Raw genomic sequence first — 19,171 nt, forward strand, 5'->3', positions numbered from 1 at the left:
GCGTATTCTTCTCTTCTTGGGAACAGCAGGCAACTCCACTAAGGCTAAAATGTGCTGTTCCTTCGTATTTTTTTCTTTATTTTCTGTCTGGGATGTGGGCAGAAAAAATCTACCATCTTGATTCAGAGCAGCAGCCATAAACCTCAGACCACATGTAACATATCTGCCCCATGAATGGGCCTGATTAATGATAGATAGGTAGGGAGAGAAAGAGGGATAATGGAAAGAATCTTGTCCTCATGAGCTGCTGTCGAGCTTTGAATTTCCAGAGATGGGCAGTATTGATTACCTTTTTAAGTCAATCTTCCCTTTCTTATTTTTCCTTTGTCTTATTTTCTGTATTATTAAGATCTGTTATGGAAGTACTTCTTGGCTTTGTGCAGCTGGGGAATTATAAACATTGACCCTGCGCCTACCACCGCAACTCACCCAGAAAAGAAACTAATTAAAAAATGTTGTCTCTGCTTATGCCAACCTCAGGCCTTTGCTTGTTTTAACATCACAGCGTACTGAAAACAATGCAAGGCAGGATCATTGTACTTCTGCAAAAGCTTGCAAATTTAAACCCTTATTTTCCTTCAGCAAGGTTTTATGTAGTGGGGTTTAAATGTATTCATTTGATCTTTTTATCTGGCTGAGAAAGTGAACCCGAGCCTGAACTGCATCCCTTATGCTGACAAACTGAATAGTTTGGGGTATGATGGACGGCTTTCCTTCCTCATCACCACCCCTACTAAACAAGTGCCAGGTTGTGAATTTTTGACGGTTGCTTCAACTACTAATAAAGGGCCACTGTTTTTCATTAATTTTGCCTTTTTAGCATAGTCGTGGTAATGTTCCTGCTCACAGTGAAATATTAGTTATGCCCCTACTGCACATTCCTGGCATGAATCCTGTAACATTTTATATTGTTCCCAGCCAACAAAATAAAATGCTGAGATGTTTGGAGGAGACCATAGCTGCAGGCAAGTCTATTTAGTTGTATTTATTTAATTTCTCAAACTAGGAATAATGAATAATTAATTCTTCAGGTGAACTGCGACTTTATCCATAAATCTGCAGGGTCTAAAACAGCATAAATACTGAGATTTAAAAAGAACAACCCTGCTGTGATAATATTTTGAAATCAAGATGGTTATAAACTAACCTGTAAACCATACACCATTCAGTTACCATATTTATTTCAATCTAAGGTCACCCTGAATGTAAGATGATCCCCAATAATTTAGATTCTGTATATGAAAAATGTATGAATTTGTTATAATTTTCCAGGTACAGAACCTAAGTATTGGAAGGTTGTCTTGAATTCAACCCCCCACTGCTACAGCAGGAAAAGCAGTGTGTGTGGGAGGGGGTCAGGTGGCCCCTTTGCCCCTCCCAGTTCTTTCCTCTGCAGCCTTCCTGCCCTCCTCACCCCCAAATTCCCTTCTTCCCTGCCTCTTCCCCCCCACCCCCCAGACTGACTCTAAGTCTTTGCCTCTTCCCTTCTCCCCTTCCTTCCCGTCAGACACTGCTCTGGCTGGAGCAGCCGCCTGTTCCCCCCTTCACTTCGTATGTGTATATAAGATATGGGGCATTCCCCCCCCCCATGCTGATTGGGAGGGAACTTTGCCTTATATTTGAGTAAATATGGTAATTACTTATGTCAGCCTTGAATTTCTGATCAGAAAGCATTACCTTGCAAAAGAGTTCCCATAAAATATGATTCCCAGTCCCGTGAAACCTTCTGTCCAGTGATAGTGCTACTCTGCATGGACATAACTATAACCCTTTCGAGAACTGGAGCCCTGAAGAATAACATCCAAGTAGTGTTTTTTTTTAACCCAGCAAGCCCCAAATCTTGAAGGACAGACTGTGTTCACAGTTCATGTGTGGCATTTTTAAAGATCAAGTAGAAAATGGAATGCGCCACCACTAGAAAAATGTGCATTTAATCCGAATTCTTGTTGGTTTCACTAGGAATAGTGCATTAATGTGGGAGGGCTAGCTTGAAACATGGGCAAGCAGTGGACTTGCTGTGGACTTGTGCTTGGAGGCTGCTGTTAACCTACTGACACTCTCTCTTCACTGCCCTGAAATATCCATGAACATGTTGCAGTTGCCTATTCCTGTGTGACTTAATTTACCATTAATTTACCAAGGGGAAAGGAGCTGAACTGCTGCTTGGAGGAGTTGATGATTTGCGGAAGCAATGTGGAAATATGGCCTCTACTTTTATTCTTTGCCTGTGTGTTTTGGGACTGTAAGTGGGAAGACCTACAAACTGGTGGTGAGGCAGAAGGAGCACCATGAGAAATGTTCAGCTGGAAGCTGTGCCTCTGAGGGCCCATCTACAGGTTCAAATTAAAGTTGGAGAGAAACCAGCTATAGAGTTGTTACATGTTTACAAGCACTAACTTTATAGCTGATTGGTTCTTTTTATAGTTGGATAGTCATTTTTATCAAGTGATAATTACTTTGCCAGTGTGGCTGGTCTAAATTTATTGTGTGATTAACCAGTTAATTGTGTGATAATTACTTTGCACTTGTGGCTGGTCTTTGCGTGTGTGGCTGGCCTAAATGTATTGCGCGATGAACCAGTTAATTGTATGATAAAGTAGCAGGGGCCTGAGAGTTCATCAGTCATGCACAGCTTTCTTGAATCTCTCTGCTGTTCGGACAAGCTGTTGTCTTTGGAGATGCCCGAAGGGATAACTAATGAGTGGCTCCTAATGCTTTAACCGGGGTCTTGTTATATGTCCAGGGTCTTGTTATGCTATGTAGACATGTAGATCTGGATACGTCATGAATATGTATGTATTCTTGACTGCTCAAGGTGCCCTTCCTTTTGTCTTGGCTCAGATTTTCTGGGCACGTACAGGATAGCAGCACTATTGAGCGAACAGCCAAGCTCTTGGCTGGACTTGCTCCCCCCCCTTGAGTGTGTGGGGTTTTTTTTTTTAACCTTAAGGACAAAGTGAATTCCAATTAAAGGGGTGGGGAAGGGGAGCTGAACTATTTGAGCCATATTTCTCCATTAGTTTTTTGTCCCAAGGTTTTTGGTGCTGGCTGCAGTCAGCAGCCTTACTGTACATCCTGATGTTCCTCTGCATCTGAAAAGACTCGACTAACGAGACAGCATGCCTGTTTACAGTTCATTTCCACTGCCCTGGAGATAACTTTGGATAAATATTGGCTCTTCCATGTTCCTCCTAATCCCTGCTGGGTCTAATACTGTGCAGAGGTTCAGAATACTTGTTTTCTTTTCTTTTTCTTCTTCTTCTCCCTTTCCACCCCCTCCTCACATGTAATTTGATCACTCAGGCCTGGTCTTCTGCTTTGGCAGATTTTTCAGCTCTTGGAGTGGAAGAAATTAACTACTTTGTTACCGAAGTGGGATTTGCTTGACTAGTTTTCCTGGTTTTGTGTGGATGTGATGAAAACTGCACCAGATGTCATTACTATTCCTCTATGAAGCCATCACCTTTGAACAGTCCAATTTCAAATTAGTCCCTCTTGGGTGTTTTTTTTTAACCCTGGTCTTTCCTTTTCATTTCTTTGAAACAAAAAACAAAACAAAACAAAAAGGCTGCCATAGTTGCCAGAATCGAAAAGTTGCTGGAAAATTATTTTTCATTTTCTGAATTTCTCCAAGTATATGCCTGTCTTTTTAGCCTGTCCTTGTTATCTTAATGTGCACGTTCTTTGATCTGGCTGAAAATATTGCAGTATACCCTCTAATAAGATCTTGCAACATAAGACTGTATGTACTGACCACAAACTTTCAAACTCCTCTTCCCTTCCCCAACATTTCATCTTTCTAGACTGACCAGACAAAGCCCAAGCCAGTATAGCACGGTTGTGTTTCTCTGACTGGATAACTGCTATCTTGGTATGAGAAATTCCAACATTTCCCTTTTCTTTCCCTTTTTCCCCTGCAAATGGTTTAAAATCTTTCAATGGAAGAGACTGAGAAGTCTTTTAGCAAGTAAGCAAAGCTTTATCTGATTTTGGATTTAACCTTGCAAGCTTCAGATGTATAGACTAACGTGCCATCTGTTTTCTTGCTGACAGCGCATCCCCTCATTGTAACTTCAGATTATCGTGATGAAGAGTCACCAGCAGAGATTAGTGTAACCCCCACCACCTTGAAAACAAGAATTTTGGCTTATTACTTGAAAGGCATTTCAAATAGCCTAACAACCCATGTCTGTAATCCCTACCATTTGTCAACCGAGCCCTTTAGTTCTAAGGACTGTGAATAAGTCATCTATGAAATGAGGGAGGAAAAGCAACAAATGCATAGGGAATATTGCAAACTTTTCTTTGTTCAATCAGGCTGTGACGTGGTTTATTAACATATTTTGCAGCCCACAGTTCTTTTCTACCTAATCTTTCTTTTTCATCAGAATGGCACTTGTGAAGCCAGAGTGCAGAAATTGCTGACCTTTGCTATGTGTGTGCCTGTGTTCGTTAGTCTTTTTGTTAGCATTAAAAAGAAAGGGGGGGGCCTTTTTACTGTTTTGAAGAAACTGGATTGTCCCCCCCAAACTGTTGACTATCATTCACTCATTGCATCAAGGTATGAAGGAAACTGTAGCGTATGAAAACAAAGAATCAAATGCCTTTGACATTAAAAATGGAGTAAAATGGAGGGTGTATCTTATACCCCCGTGCTTTTTAACATCAACTTTTCATTCCTGCTTCTTCATGAATTCAAGGACACCTATGATGGCATTTAGCTTCGCACCAGACTAGATGGAGGCTTGTTCAACATTGCAAGGTTTAGAGTGAAAACCAAGGTGAAATAAGTGGTGTTGAGAGATCTTCTGTTTGTGGATGATACAGCTTTGGTTGCCCACAGTGAATCTTCCCTGCAAAATCTCTTGGGCAGATTTTCTGAGTCATGCAAGAGCTTTGGGATGGCAATTAGACTGTGATCATCTACCAAGGCAGTGGAAGAACCAATACCTGACATCACTCTGGTGGGTAAGTGTCTTGGTATCATTGATTTCATAGACATTCGGGCTGGAAGGGACCCTGAAGGATCATCGAGTCCAGCCCCCTGCCCCAAGGGCAGGAATTCAGCAGGGATCAAAGGATCCCAGCAAGATAGACATCCAAACGTGTCTTAAAGGTGTGCTAAGAGGGTGCTTGAATCGCCTCCGGCAGCAGTCTATTCCAAATCTTGGGGGCTCGGACAGTAAAGAAGTTATTTCTTATTCACATTTTTTGTTACTTGGGTTCTATGATGAGCAGGAATCTCTACCTTCAGACTCAACTGACTAACAGAATTGGAGAAGCAGCTAAGAATTTCACTTTATTATAGAAATGTGTGTGGAATAACAGCAAACTATCACCTGAGATGAAGATGTGAATCTGAGATTTGTGTGCTGTCCTCCCTGCTTTTGATTCAGAAATGTGGACTGCATGGATTGAACATTTTTCACATGAGATGTCTGCGTAAGATCCTGAAAATAAAGTGGGAAGACAGAATACCAAACACAGAGGTACTGGAGCGCACAAGACTGACATGCTTAGAAACCACTATCAAGAAGAGGAGGTTGCGATGGATCAGCCATGGCAAAAGAATGGGAGGAAACCATATCCCCAAGAATATTTTGTATAGTGAGATTTGAGATGGCTCTAGAAAGCGGGGTCACCCTCTGTGGCAGTACCACAATGTGTGCAAAAATGTTATGAAGTTGTTCAGCAGGAATGTAGAAAGCCGGGAAGAGCGTGCAGATTCCCATCCGATCCAGAGGAAGCATCTGGTGCTGGGTGCAACTCCACATGAAGCAGCTTTGATCCTGAGGATGGAAGCAAAGCAAGAAAGAAGTAAGCAGCATGCTATAAACTTGGACTCTAATTCAGACAACATATGGGTCTGTGCAACTTGTAACAAGCTGTGTCGCTCTCAAATTGGGTTTGCCAGCCCCAAGTGGATTCATCAGGCATCTGACTAGACTTCTTATGTGTATGTCACGATCCAGAGGATTGACGGCTGCCTACTTGTTAGCACCCACAATATGCTATGTGCTTTCCAGTAGAAAAGAAAGCAGTTGTGCTTTGCAGTAGAAAAGAAAGCAGAGTTGCTGTCTCAAGGATTTTGTGAGTTTCTTGGTGGCAAGAAGCTTCACCTGAGCAGGTGAGAAAAGCACCTAACCTAGGCTAGTGCACCCCCTGTTGCTGTTAGTGATTTAGTTGTACACTAGCATGACCAATTTGAACGCAAGCTCAACAAAACCATTTAAAGGCTTAATTTTTATCCTCACCAGGAGAGGAGGAAAGCAAGAATTCTGGCTTGTTACCTGATGGGGATTTTTCAGTTAAACAGCCCATGACTTTATTCCCTCTGGAGTTTTGGCTGGTGAATGCCAGCACAAAACCTGTGTCCCAGGGACACTAGGGATGTCTATACATGTGCTCCAGAGTGGGGACAGGTACTTTAATTAGAGCAGTTCTGAGAGCTGCTCTAATTAAAGTATCCGCAGCGTCACGTGTATTCAGCATCCTGTGCTTCAAAATGGCGGCAGGGGCACTTTCACTAAAGCTTGTTTGATGAATTAGTTAAAGCACCCCCCCCCGCCATTTTGAAACACAGGGATGCTGAATATAAGTGGCACAGAGAGTGCTGGACCATGCTAATTGGCACGCTCAAGCAGACTCGATTAATTAGATAATTAGCACACATCGGAGCAGAGGTATGTCACTAGAATCCTAGACGTGACTTGAAAGGTACAGCATGCTCACTGCCTAGGATACAAGACTGTCCCTGCTCAGTCGTTAGATGTATGCCAGGCTTGGACCTGTCTTCAGCTGAATTCACTGGAAGGCATCGGCACTCGGCATCATAGAGGGCGAGGCCCAGACCTTGTTCATCACTTGAACAAACCTGAAAAGGCTATTATGTGGTTTGTATGGGAGAACAGCAAAAAAGTAATTTTCGCACCTATAACTGGTAGCAAGTGGCAGATACTAGCAACAAACTACCTTGTCTGCAACCATAATTGGCTCTTTGTATAGAAATGCAATTGTCAGGTGAGCGGGAAATGTCTGAGTGCTCAGTAAAGCTGACTTTCATCTTGTAACAAGGTGTCACAAGCAGTTACCGAGACTAAAAAGCACCCGAGTCAAGAGACCATGATTTAAATCGAAGAGAGCTTTTTAGTGTGCTATACACAAGCTTTAGCTCTACTGATCATGGTGAATCTAGTCTCAGATTTTGCAGTGCTTTCCTTGGCAGATATAGCTGAAGCTCTTGTTACTTCATATATACAGTGCACTGAAGCTTTATTTTATTGCAAACTGGTTTGAAACTTGGCTTCACAAGACAAAGCATTTTGTGTTGCAAGGGATTCATCATGCCCTAAGTCTGAGCCTGTCAACCAGACCTCTTCAATTGCTATTTCCAAGTATCAACGACCTCAGTGTCTGCCAAACATTTTTTTAAAAAAGAGACACATGAAGCTCAAGTCATCAGATGGGGCTGGAGATGATATTCACTGGAATCAAAATTATCCTGGCTAAAACAGAGTGCTTTGGTCCACAAGAGCTTTCATGGTTTCTCTGGTGTGGGCTGCTTGGGGATTCCTTCGTTATGGCATGGTTTGAACATCACTGCCTAAGCCCTGTTCTACCATACCCGTCTATATTGTGAAAGCTGTTATGTTGGCAGAGGGCTGACTAACATGTAGTCTGGTTGGGTGAGCTAAAATACAAGTTAGTCTTGCTTAAATATGTGAACAACATTTGTTTAATCATGGCACAGAGCCCTGTGGGAACCCAACATCAAGGGCAGTTTTGCCCCTGGAGGGGTATAGTAAGCTGGGCTGCTTAATAATGCTCTTCCCATTCTGTTGCATGCTGCATCTAAGGGTCACAAAGTGCTTTACAACCAGTAACAAGGCATTGCTTTCTAACACTTCCTAGGGCATTGTATTAGCCCCACTCCAAGCTGGATATAGAACCCGCTTCTTTCTGACTCGGCCTTTGTTTGAACCGCTGGTTTCTGCCCCTAATATTTCTGCAGGTTCCTTTTCAGTCCAAGGAGGAGAAACCCCACTCTGGGGTTTCAAAAGCTGCCTTTTTCATTTTAGAAGGCATCTGAAAAACCGTCACATACATTTTAAAATCAGTGAAAAACCCGCTGCTTTTAACGCGGCACAACAAAATTAATTCCACCTGTTGTTGTGACAGGATTATTCCAAAATCCATGTTGTACCTGTGGACCCAGATCTTCCTGCTGCTACTGTGAGGTCTGAGCATGTGGACTCTGTAAGCTATGGGATCACTTGGAAGAATCAGTGCCCAAACATGGGGGAACCAAAGGAAGCCAGAAATAAACAGCTGTGTGTTATAAAAACTTGGGCATTAAGATGTGTATAAAAGTATCAAGCTCTTTATGTAATATAGCAATTGAGTTCAAGGTTGAATTGGTCCCTAAGAGTCCAGAAATAAGCATGCTTCTCTTGACTGGGTTTTGTGTATATACTGTATTTACTTGAATACAAGACGAGTTTTTTTTCTTCGCCCCAGTCAGCATGGGAAGGTAAAGCCCCTTGTCTTGCATTTACATACGAGTAAACCACAGTAAATGCACTGTGTATCTCTGAATTATTGCTAAAAGCAGCATGTGCTCCATAATGGAAACCAGCTATGACATTGATTAAATGCAGCCAACACTGAGCATGACTTAAAAACACAGTTTTTAAAAAAAATTTCATGTCTCAGGCCAAATTAGCTAAATCATTTCCAAATTCCATCACTGAGCAAAGCTCAGTCATTTCAGGTCCGTGTGGTGTTACCACCAGCAAGTATCCTACCTCCCAGACACCTCAGCTTGGGGCTTCAGATACTCCCAAATCCATGGCAGCGCCCTGTGTGCAAGCCTGGAGGTCTTAGGGTTTAGATGCCCCTGAGTCTTGCTTGTGCTTAGCCGAAAGGCCAAAGGAACAAGCTGGGGAGAAATCCCACATCTCCATAAGATACAGTGCATTGCCGAGATCCTTCCATTGGGAGGCTATAATAGTCTTGTAGGGGAGCCTGTGTGCAGTGCAGTGCAGTGGACAGGTCTCCATCCTCAACTACACAAAGTCATTCAAGGTCAGGGAGAAGGGGATCCTCCCTGCCAGGTACAGCAAAACCACCTGGACTGATACTACTACCTCCACTGTGGTGGTGATCATGGCATCTCCCCTCCCAGGTAAGCCCGCGCAAGCAGTGCTATCTTGCTTGCTCCTAGCCAAAAGGCCAATAAACTATAAGCCAATGACTCTAAACACATTTTAAAACATATTATTACATTTCATGTCTCAGGTCAAATTAACCAAATCCATTCCAAATTCCATCGACTGGGTAGAGCTCAGTCATTTGAATCTATGACTATGACACTACCATCGGCAAATATCTTACCGCCTAGTCTTTTTAGACTTCAGATTACTCCCAAATGACTATAAACACATTTTGAATTTTTTTTAATGTATTAAAATCAACATCCTCCTCCCACATTAAAAACAGCAGTTTACATCACTTTACGTTTCTAGCACCACTTTACCTAGCACCTACCCTTTTGCAAGTCATTGTAAGCCTCCTACATTGCATACATTTTGACGACTTCTTCATTAGCTGAGCTGCACCTTTCTTTCTCATTTCCAGTGATTGCTGTTTCTTCAGCAACCTTACATATCTGGCAAATGGGGCCCCAAACTGTTCTCTCAGAATCCCTTTGTCAGCCCTCTCTCAACCTGTCTCGTATGATTAGTGTGGCCCTACTTTCCATGAGATGATGCCAGCCCAGGTTGCCCTGTGCCTCATCTGCATATACATTTTTGGAACATCCCAAGATTTGTGACACTTGCAGTCATGAGTGGGGGGCTAATTAGCACATGGATCTGGAGTACTGAATAATGCTGAGCTGTGGGGTCACCATGGCTTGAAATGCTGTTGACTCTGCTGGGGCCCTGCCCAAATGAACCATGCAGCAAACTCATGAGCCTTTTGTCTTTGGACTAATATCGTGTATAGCTTGTGCTATATGCAAGTAGGTGCCAGAGTGCTAGTGCAGTGTGTTTATGGAATACACGTGCTAAAACTTGTAGAAGTTTCAAAATAGGTAAAATGCTTCAATTCTGGATGAACTAAATCTATGGGTACCCTATGTGCAATAACTACAGCTGTGTTTGTTTATTTCAAGGTCATTTTTTTCACATTTATTCCTCACTTCCATGTGCTCAGGGAGAGCAGGGCCTGATAGTGCAGAGGAGGAGAAAGGGCTGCAGGGAGAAGTTGGGGGAAACGGAGATCAAGGGGGCTAGCTAACCCCCCCACACACACTTTTCTCTGCTGTCACGGTGGGAGGGGGACAAATGCAAGACAAACCTCCAGTAATTAGGTTCTGTAACTGGAAAATAATATCAAATTTATACATTTTCCATATATGGACTCTAATTACTGGAGGGGTCATCTTATAATCAGGGTCATCTTGTATTCGAGTAGATATCCTATATCTACGTGAATGATGGTATGGAAAGAACACGTATGTAGCAGCACTTTTGGGGGCTATTGTTTCTATGTCATCCATTATATATAAAGCACAGGGAAGTAAAGAAGCTTAGGTCTCTGTAAGCACTTGTGGAAAGTCCAGTTTGTTATGGCAGACACTAGGGAGAATGAGATGAGAGGAAAGATGAAGCTTACAGAGATGGGGTTGCATGGGGCTTGTCTGTTTGAATTAACTGAAGGGTTTGTCTATATGTGGGGTGGGGAAGTGATTCCAGATAAACTCTGCATAGGCACTCTTATACCAAAATATGAGTGCTTTTGGGTGTGGATCAGTTTAATTTGGAACAAGAGAGACTCATTCTGCATTAAGTATATCCCCAGAAGGCATGACTGTTATGCTTTAATGTGCACCCAGCTTTAATCTGAATAAATTCTCCTGTGCACGCAAGCCCTAAAGGGGCATTAGCTTAAGCGTCAAACTGGTGAGGATGGAATTGCCTTATTGGCTCTACAGTCTTGAGTACTGAATACACAGTAACAGAAGAGCCTGGAAAGCCACTAGACTGGTTGACCCATAGAATATCCAGACAAATTCATAACTACTGGGTAGACCAGGTCCTTTGAGTTAATGTGATATCTTTTACTATTTAGTTGGTCTAATAAAAGATATCACATTTACCCAAAGGACTTTTTTCTGCCTATGTCCTTGGACCAACACGTCTACAACCAGCACCAACTAACTACTGTGGTGGATGTTATGCTTGCACGTGCCTACCTAGTCTCAGTTTTTGGATTTTCATCAGCCGGTTTCTTTGGAAGCCTGTTAGAGCCAGGCAGTGGCTAAATCGAGGAAGGGAATTGGGAGAATTTGAAAACTGGCATAAAATTGTTGAGCTTGAACAACTTCAAACAATAAGCGTAATCCTTGTTAACTCTGTTGGCGTTCATTGTCTTAACCTTAATCATAATGAGCCTGTTGAGCGTTAACGGGGGCGGTGTGGGTAATTCCACTGGAATGTCACTGGAATTCTGCATTCTTGCAACTGTGGTCAAAAAGGGAGAGGGGAGGAGGGAGACGTTTCATGGCATGGAAAAGTAGCATAATCAAGTCTAACAACAAGACTCAGATCCGCTGTTTTGACACTCCTTCATAACAGTTCCCTAAACATGATACTCTGAGCATCAGCATGTGATGGCTGGGCCCCTCCTGCATCTTGCATAACCCTCATCCTTCTCATCTCCTGGCTTTACCCTTCTTTTTGAAATCCCGCAGTTAAACTTACTGGCTCTGCCTCAGTTTCCTTTGTCAAATGGGAATAATCATGTTCACCCATTCTCTTTTTTGGAAACGGCTGGGAGACTTTTGGAACATGGGGGGCAAAAAATGAGCCACTTGCTCGGTTGCTAGGCACATATCAGATGCATTGTGATGGAATTTGCTTGTGTTATTTGTTGACAGCAATGAGGCTTTTTTATTGTTAGAACATGATGTTACATGCGTTCAGTTTTAAATCCACTGCCTAGATCAATATAAAAGCTTGCATACATTTAAACAGAATTAGCACGGACCAAGCTAGGCTCTGGACATGGGGGTCATGCAAGGTGGGAGCATACTGGAGATGTAAAATTTGAGGAGCAGCAAGCCAGAGCTAGGTCTGAGCAGTCAGCAGGAGCAGCATTCAGAGGAGGAGAGGCCACTGGGATTCTCCTAAGTGTTACCTTCCACAGGTACCAAGAGTATTCAAAAAGCAGAATGACTTCCAGTCTCAGGGGGAGAGCTCTGACATAAGGGTATTTATCATGGTCTGAAGTGCATGTCCTCGGGGAACGGTACCTGCTCCTCTCCTGCAGCCCATCAAAGCTTGGGGAATAGCTGTCAGCTTTGCTTTTTTGTACCACGAAGAATAGGATTTGAAATATTCCCAAAGTCTTGGATACTGTTCTTTAGAGCCCAAACCGCTGTCTGCCCTCCATCAGGCCATGCACTTTTATCGCTGCAAAAGCAGCCTGCATGTCTAGAGTAGCCTGTGATTTCTATGACCCCCCGCACCCCAGAAAGGAAGAGCGTGTCTCCCGTGGCAGGGAAGCCTCGCTGGGGTTTATCGTCTCTCTGGGAGTGCTGGAGGACGTGCTCCGTCCTGCTGCCATCGGAAGGAGGAGGGTTAAGCTGTGCTGTGGGCGTTCACGAGCCTGTCTGATGTCATGAAGTCAGGCAGCTGGAGCCTGAAGGGGGCCCTTTGTTGGCAGTTCAACTTAAGCAGCGCTGCCTGCACGAAGTGCCTAACGGACTCGGAGGATGAGGGGAGGAACAGGAAAGTTTCGGAGCGGCTGCGGGAAGTAACCGCTTCCAACTGCGTTGGGTTTTATTCCCACCCCCCTCTCTCCCGCCAAAAGAGTTAACGAGAAGAGAGCAAGACTTGAGCTGAGTTTTGGGACCAGGCATTATGGACCCCACGGACCACCCGCCTCTCCAGCTCATTCTTCTCATGGTCTTAAGAGGGCTGGATTTTTAGACCCCTTAAAAAGGAGCACTATTTTTTTTTTTTGCGCACGCGTGTGTGTGTACGCGTGTGAAGCTGAAGGGGGAAGGGAGAAAGCGAACGAACCGAGGCCGAGCTCTAACAAATGAAAATGTTGGAGATCTGCTTGAAATTGGTGGGCTGCAAATCCAAAAAAGGACTTTCCTCTTCCTCCAGCTGCTATTTGGAAGGTAAGTTCAGGGCCGGAGCGGATGGTGGGGGCAGGCTTGGCTCCTTGAGGCCTAACAGCTGGATTCCTGAAGTCTGGAATCCCTTCGCTTAGGCCTCTGCAAAGTCGTGCGGCTGCTTTGCATTGCGAGAGGAGCAGCCAGAAATGGAGCGGAGAACTTCTCCCCCCTCTCCAATCTTAATTGACGGCTAGAATGGTGAGACTTATTTTTGAAGTTAGCCTAATCCTGTTAGCCTGTGCTCTCCCTTCTGGGACGGAGAGGAGTCCCATGGGCTCTGTGGATCCATGTGTGTTCACAACCAGGTGATTTTCATTAACTACAGTGTACCCAAGGCACGTTGCTCTACCATTTATGGTTGTAGACTTGCAAGGGATCTTACTCCTGATCCAATAAACAAAGCCATTTCTACAGGCCTTGAATTTAGTTTTGCCCGGAGAAGGATCTCCCTTATTTTGGAAAGGGGGAAGCATACTGTGGGGAGGGAAGGGAGGGAACTCCAGAAATTAAGGCAGCCATGTGAAGGAGCCCAGCTGCTTGGAAAGTGTCTTGCATTTAATTGATTTCCACAAGAATGGGAAGCACCCAGCAGAACACTTTCTGCATCTGTTTAATGATATTCTTTTATTTGGTTTTGGCGAGGCTCGGACCTCTTTTGTGTTTGCTTTCTGTGTGGATTCACACAACTGAGTTTTACTGGCAGCAATGCTAGGGGAAAGCAAATATCCAAGCTGTGTGCATGAGTGTTTGTGAGGACTCATGTGCCTCAGTTTTCCCATCTGTTCAGCAGGCGTAATGTTTCCTCTTGCCCAACTTTTCAGCCCTATCTGTTTCAATTGTAAGCTTGTCAGGGCAGGGTATGGTCCTTGTTGTGCCTCAGTTTTCCCATCTGTTCAGTAGGCGTAATGTTTCTTCTTGCCCAACTTTTCAGCCCTATCTGTTTCAATTGTAAGCTTGTCAGGGCAGGGTATGGTCCTTGTTGTGCCTCAGTTTTCCCATCTGTTCAGTAGGCGTAATGTTTCTTCTTGCCCAACTTTTCAGCCCTATCTGTTTCAATTGTAAGCTTGTCAGGGCAGGGTATGGTCCTTGTTGTGCCTCAGTTTTCCCATCTGTTCAGTAGGCGTAATGTTTCTTCTTGCCCAACTTTTCAGCCCTATCTGTTTCAATTGTAAGCTTGTCAGGGCAGGGTATGGTCCTTGTTGTGTGTCTGCTTAGTGACCAGTGTGGCGTGTTCCTGATCTTTGGCATCTCTAGGTGCAACTAATATACAAATAATACGCATGCCAGCGGTCCCGTGCTTGCTCATCAAATCAGCGAACACAGATGGAACCATGCGACTTGCAGCTAACTTTGCTGAAGTGTCAATTATTCCCAAGAGATGGTCCTTATCATTTCCTAGTTTACTGTCTTGAAAAACATTAATCCCTCTTAACAGATCAATCTGAGAGAACCATGATTTCCTTGTAAATATTTTCCTTTTCAAGGGTTTAAATTTGTCAGATACTTGTTTGACCTACTGTTCTCCAGGCCAAGTGGCAGAAGTATTTCTTCTCTTCTTTCTTTCACCATTTCCATTCTTACTCCCTTTCTCATTTCTCACCGTGCTATTTAAAATTAAGCATGGCTAGACCTACCCATGAAATAATTCTGTTTAGTGCCTCCTACACGGGAAAGACCGTTGTGCAGAACCACTGATTTTATAAAACCCTTTAGTACAGTTAAAAAAGCTGGGTTCCTATGTTTATGGGGAGACTTTAACCATGCTGGACCCCAGTCACGTTTCAGCTGGATTCTTCCATACAGTTTTTAGAGCCTAGGTAGGACATTTGCATCCATGCTGTAAGACTCTGATATGAGACTGTATCTGGCCTTTGTCTTCCCAGGCCAGGAACACATTTCTCTAATAACTTTAGAGCCCCATTGTCTCAGTCCATGCTGCCAAGACCAAATTGTTACAATGGCCCTCTAATACAATAAACCTTAGGGTCTTACTTCAGTTTCTCTAAGATTATTTAAATGCTCATTTCTTGTCCTGGGCTCAGGGAATGAGTTTTGAAAGCGTTTTAACACTCCTCCAGCAAGGTGATATCTAGAGCAAACTCATTTCTAGGCTCAGCATGGGACAAAGCCTAAGTCAGCATCCAAAGATCTTGATGGAAACTAATAGATATTGCAACCACAACCTTAATCATTTTTGCCCTCCTGCTGAGACCCATGGGGCAGAATACACACAACTTCATAGTTGCGGGTAGTTGTCCATGTCTCTGGAGAGGTGCACGAAGGATGGAAATATATTGGTGTCTTGAGAGGGATCATTCCTGAAGTTCAAGCTGTGATTTGGTGTTTTAGATTTGGTTCACATAACAAGTACAGTGGATTAAAAAGGCATTTCTTTCAGAGCTGTTGTAGTTTTCTCTGATGGACTCATTAAAGCACCTGGTAGGTTGCTCCAAACCACAACTTCCGGAGAGACAGGTGGAAACTGTATTACCCAGAGGATGAAGACGGCTATTTCTCATGCAGAATTATTACTCTTGATGGAAGCAGCAGGTCTTCACCTGAGCCAAGGGTCTAATAAAGCAAGCTGAGAAAAACAGCCAGGAGAGGAGGTAAACCCAGGTCAGGGACCACAAAGCATGCTCTTGGCTCCAAGTGAGCTATGTGCCAACCTGTCGTTTCCCTGGTACTTTGCCTTACAATGCCACCAAGGCCTGAATAAATATTAACTGGACTCTTGTGCTACTTCCTCTTCCACCAGGCTTGCATTGTGCTGTTGTAGCAATGCGCAGTTATAGGGGAGAAAAAGGAGAACGCGACTATAACCTGGACCTTCCTTGGCTAGCGTTGTGTGTGGAGTGCAACAGTAATTGCTCACGTGACAAAAGGCCCTCTGGTCTCGTGGGGAAAATATCACAGGTAGCTGTGCTGGAAAGTGAATGGGGTATCTTGACCGCCCTGCACTTCAGCAATACAGTTTGCACATGTAAGGAACTGTCACTATTTAACAGCTGAGTTGCAGATTAACCTGCCAATTCTTTCCAACTCCATGGTGAGTCTAAGTTCTTGTCATCTGGAGTTCCACTTCTGCTCTTTTTAGAAGACCCCCTGGTTAATAATTACATCTGTAATGAGAAAAAGGGTAACACATCATCTGTAGTGCTAATATTACCAACCACCTTCCCTCCTCGCCCCCTATATCAGATCCTCTGTTTACCATTGACATTTTTCACTGTTTGCCTTTTTCTTAGGTTGGGCAATACAGATAGGCTGCCCTGGTAACTTTAACTTGCAGTTAGTTTAGTTTCTTTTGAAGAGTTTGTTTTTAAATACATTAGCACACTGTTGCAATGCTTGGCTTGCAGACATGACTGGCAAGTGCAACACCACCGAACCTGCATCGATGAGAATTTTGCACAAATTTCTGAACAGGTTTCATGAATGTGAGAATTACATAAAAGAAACCATTTAGATACAGCAGTGGTTAGGAGCTATGTACTTTCTTCTTTTGGGTGTGTGGTGCCTTGAACACATAAATGCTGTGTCCCAGAGGGCTGGTCCTACAAGACCTGAAGTTATAGGGAAATTATCTGTTGTTACTGTGTTAGTAGCTAGGAATGAAGGTTGTTATGGGTCCTCTTTGTATGTTTGTGGGTAGATGAAAGGGGTTAGGGTATTGGTGTTTTGCTAAGTTGGCTTGATAGTTTAAGCATGCACTCTACTGAAGTTGGGGACCTGTAAGAGTTTCCTTGTTTTTTTATCAATCTGGTGTTTCTTAAACTGGTTTTCATGCTTGAGATTCCCCATTTGCAATGTAAACTGGGCATTTCTGTTTAAAATAATATTTATCTGTGCGAGTCAAGTAAGGAAAGCCCAAACATTTGTCCTCTGTTCTTCTGGTCCCTTTTCCTCCCCTTGTCTTTGGCAGTCAGCACAATCCCTCGCATGCTTTAAACCAAGAAAGGGAAGAGATGCAGCAAATGCTTGTGCCAATCTGATCTGGAAAGTGGAGTGTGTGCCTGCCCCAAATAAGGGCTGAAATAATCTCACTGCCTTTTTGGGGAGGCTGCATGTTTTAATGCTGGGAAGCAGAAGCCTCACTTAAAAACCTGTAAACAGTTGCAGGAAAGCAGAAAACTGTTTTGTGCCCGCTAGTAAAACCCTTTGTTTTCTGAAGGAACCAAAACGATTTCTAACCTCCCAGCCGTCTGAGCCATGTAGATTGTGCTTTTTTGGTCAAGTGTCTTGTTACAGCTCCGCTAGATCAGCCCAGGCCGAGGAGTCGCCAGTAGCCATGGCCCGTTCTTCGAGAGCTTTTCCATGCACTTTGGCACATACCAGGCTGGGCTGATATCAGTAACCTTGACTGACAGAAGTGAGTGGCGTGGTGCCAGGCTTCTGCTGGGAGAACTGATCGGGATCTACTCTGCAGGGAATCCGTTTGGAACAAAGGAGGCGTACATAGCCACGGCGGCGCAGGGAGTCTCCTTCCATTTGTTTTACCCAAGCAAGTGATTTTTGGATGCCAGACAACACTGCACATGCCTGCTCTCTCTCTCCCTTTCTATTCCACCCTCGCCCCTGATCACCCACCCCATTGCTGCCCATTGTGACTCTTTGCTTCCGGCTCTTGTAATGACCTCTTAGCTAATCAGTGATCACTCACTGCAATGCTTTTTGCCCACCCTTTATTATAGCCTTGGCTTTGGCTTATGCTTGGTAACATTTCCACACTGGGCTGTAATGATGGAGGTGTTATAATTTGACCAAGGAAGTTACAGCCTCTTCCATCCAGGAGAATTCCTGGTAGTCTGGTTTCTTTTCTGTTGCTCCAGTTGAGTTGCTCCAGCTGTAATTCTGCTTCACTTTTTCAAGTGCTTTCCTGCCTCAGAGCTCTGAGATGGATGAAAATCATTACTCCCAGCTTTATAGATAGAGGAAAGTGCAGCTCAAGCCAAGGCAGGCGAAGTCTTTGGGTAGAGATGCTATCCTTTATTGGACAAACTAAATAGTTGTTAAAAAGTTATTTGCAAGCCTTCAGACACACACGTCCTTCCTCGGGCAAAAAAAAGACCAACGGTGAGATTTTTTCAGAGGTGCCTATGTCCCTTGGAAAAGTCAGTAGACTTATGGAGGGGGAACACTTACCTTAACTATCTTTAGAAAAGGTCATCTGTCAAGAACCAGGAATGAAACCCAGGTCATTCCTCTGCCACTGTTTCTCTTTGCATGGGTTGAAATATTTGATGGGCAGTAGAAACAGAAGTGATTTTTTTTTTAAATGATACACAAAGGGACTGTGTACCCAGGATTAATGTGGTGAACTGAAGAACACAACTGCAAGGGTAAATCTCAAGTAAAGCTTCCTGACAGTGAAGCCAATTAGACCCCAAAATCATCTTGCAGAAGGAAGTCCCAGAAGCTGCATCTCTGGGGACATCAAAAGCTAGGCTGGACTGAACAGTAAAATGCTCCGTAGTACTCATTCATGCCCTGTTGGAGGGAATACCATAGGTCGGGGTGGCTAAGCTGCAGCATACATACCACATGTGGCACAGGTAGCTAGCTTCTGTGTGTGGCGCACAGCAGATCAGGGAGGGGACAGGCAGCATAGCAGCAGGTAGAGCAGAAAGCAGAGCAGTAGATCAGGCAAGGGAAGGGGATAGGAGTGGCACTTGGGAAGGTGGCAGGGCTGATCTGTGGCACACCTGCCAAACAGGTGGGTCCCCGCTGGAGTAAACAGCCCAGCTGGGCTCTTCTGTTGCACTGAATGTGTTCACGTTGCCTAGAAAAATGTAACCACAGGTGGGAATCCCAGCAGGCTGAACCCACCTATTGATTTGGGGCTATGGATTTCCTTTCCTGGAACTCATTCCTGCTATTACAGACTGCACTAGGAGGGCTGGCAGTGGTGTTTGCTTAGTTTTGTTTTGACATCAAGTGTTAATTGAAATTGTTAAGAGTGTGTGTGTGGGGGGGGGGGGG

General features: G+C 44.0%; 1 protein-coding gene across 2 annotated transcripts in view; it reads left to right on the plus strand.

Moving 5' to 3' along the window:
- ABL1 (ABL proto-oncogene 1, non-receptor tyrosine kinase) overlaps positions 1 to 19,171 on the plus strand; it is a 114,257-nt gene that overhangs the window by 50,819 nt on the left and 44,267 nt on the right. The window contains exon 1 of one of the 2 annotated variants that reach the window (XM_019510687.1): positions 12,717 to 13,192. The exons of the other annotated variant lie outside the window; for it this stretch is intronic. Within the exon in view, the coding sequence (XP_019366232.1) occupies positions 13,108 to 13,192 (85 nt within the window). The 5' untranslated portion in view covers positions 12,717 to 13,107. Of the gene's footprint in view, positions 1 to 12,716; positions 13,193 to 19,171 lie in introns of those variants that run through there. 2 annotated transcript variants of the gene reach the window in all.

This window comes from Gavialis gangeticus, unplaced genomic scaffold (genome assembly GCF_001723915.1).
Source record: "Gavialis gangeticus isolate Ggan-Ray unplaced genomic scaffold, GavGan_comp1, whole genome shotgun sequence".
Taxonomy (NCBI): domain Eukaryota; kingdom Metazoa; phylum Chordata; order Crocodylia; family Gavialidae; genus Gavialis; species Gavialis gangeticus.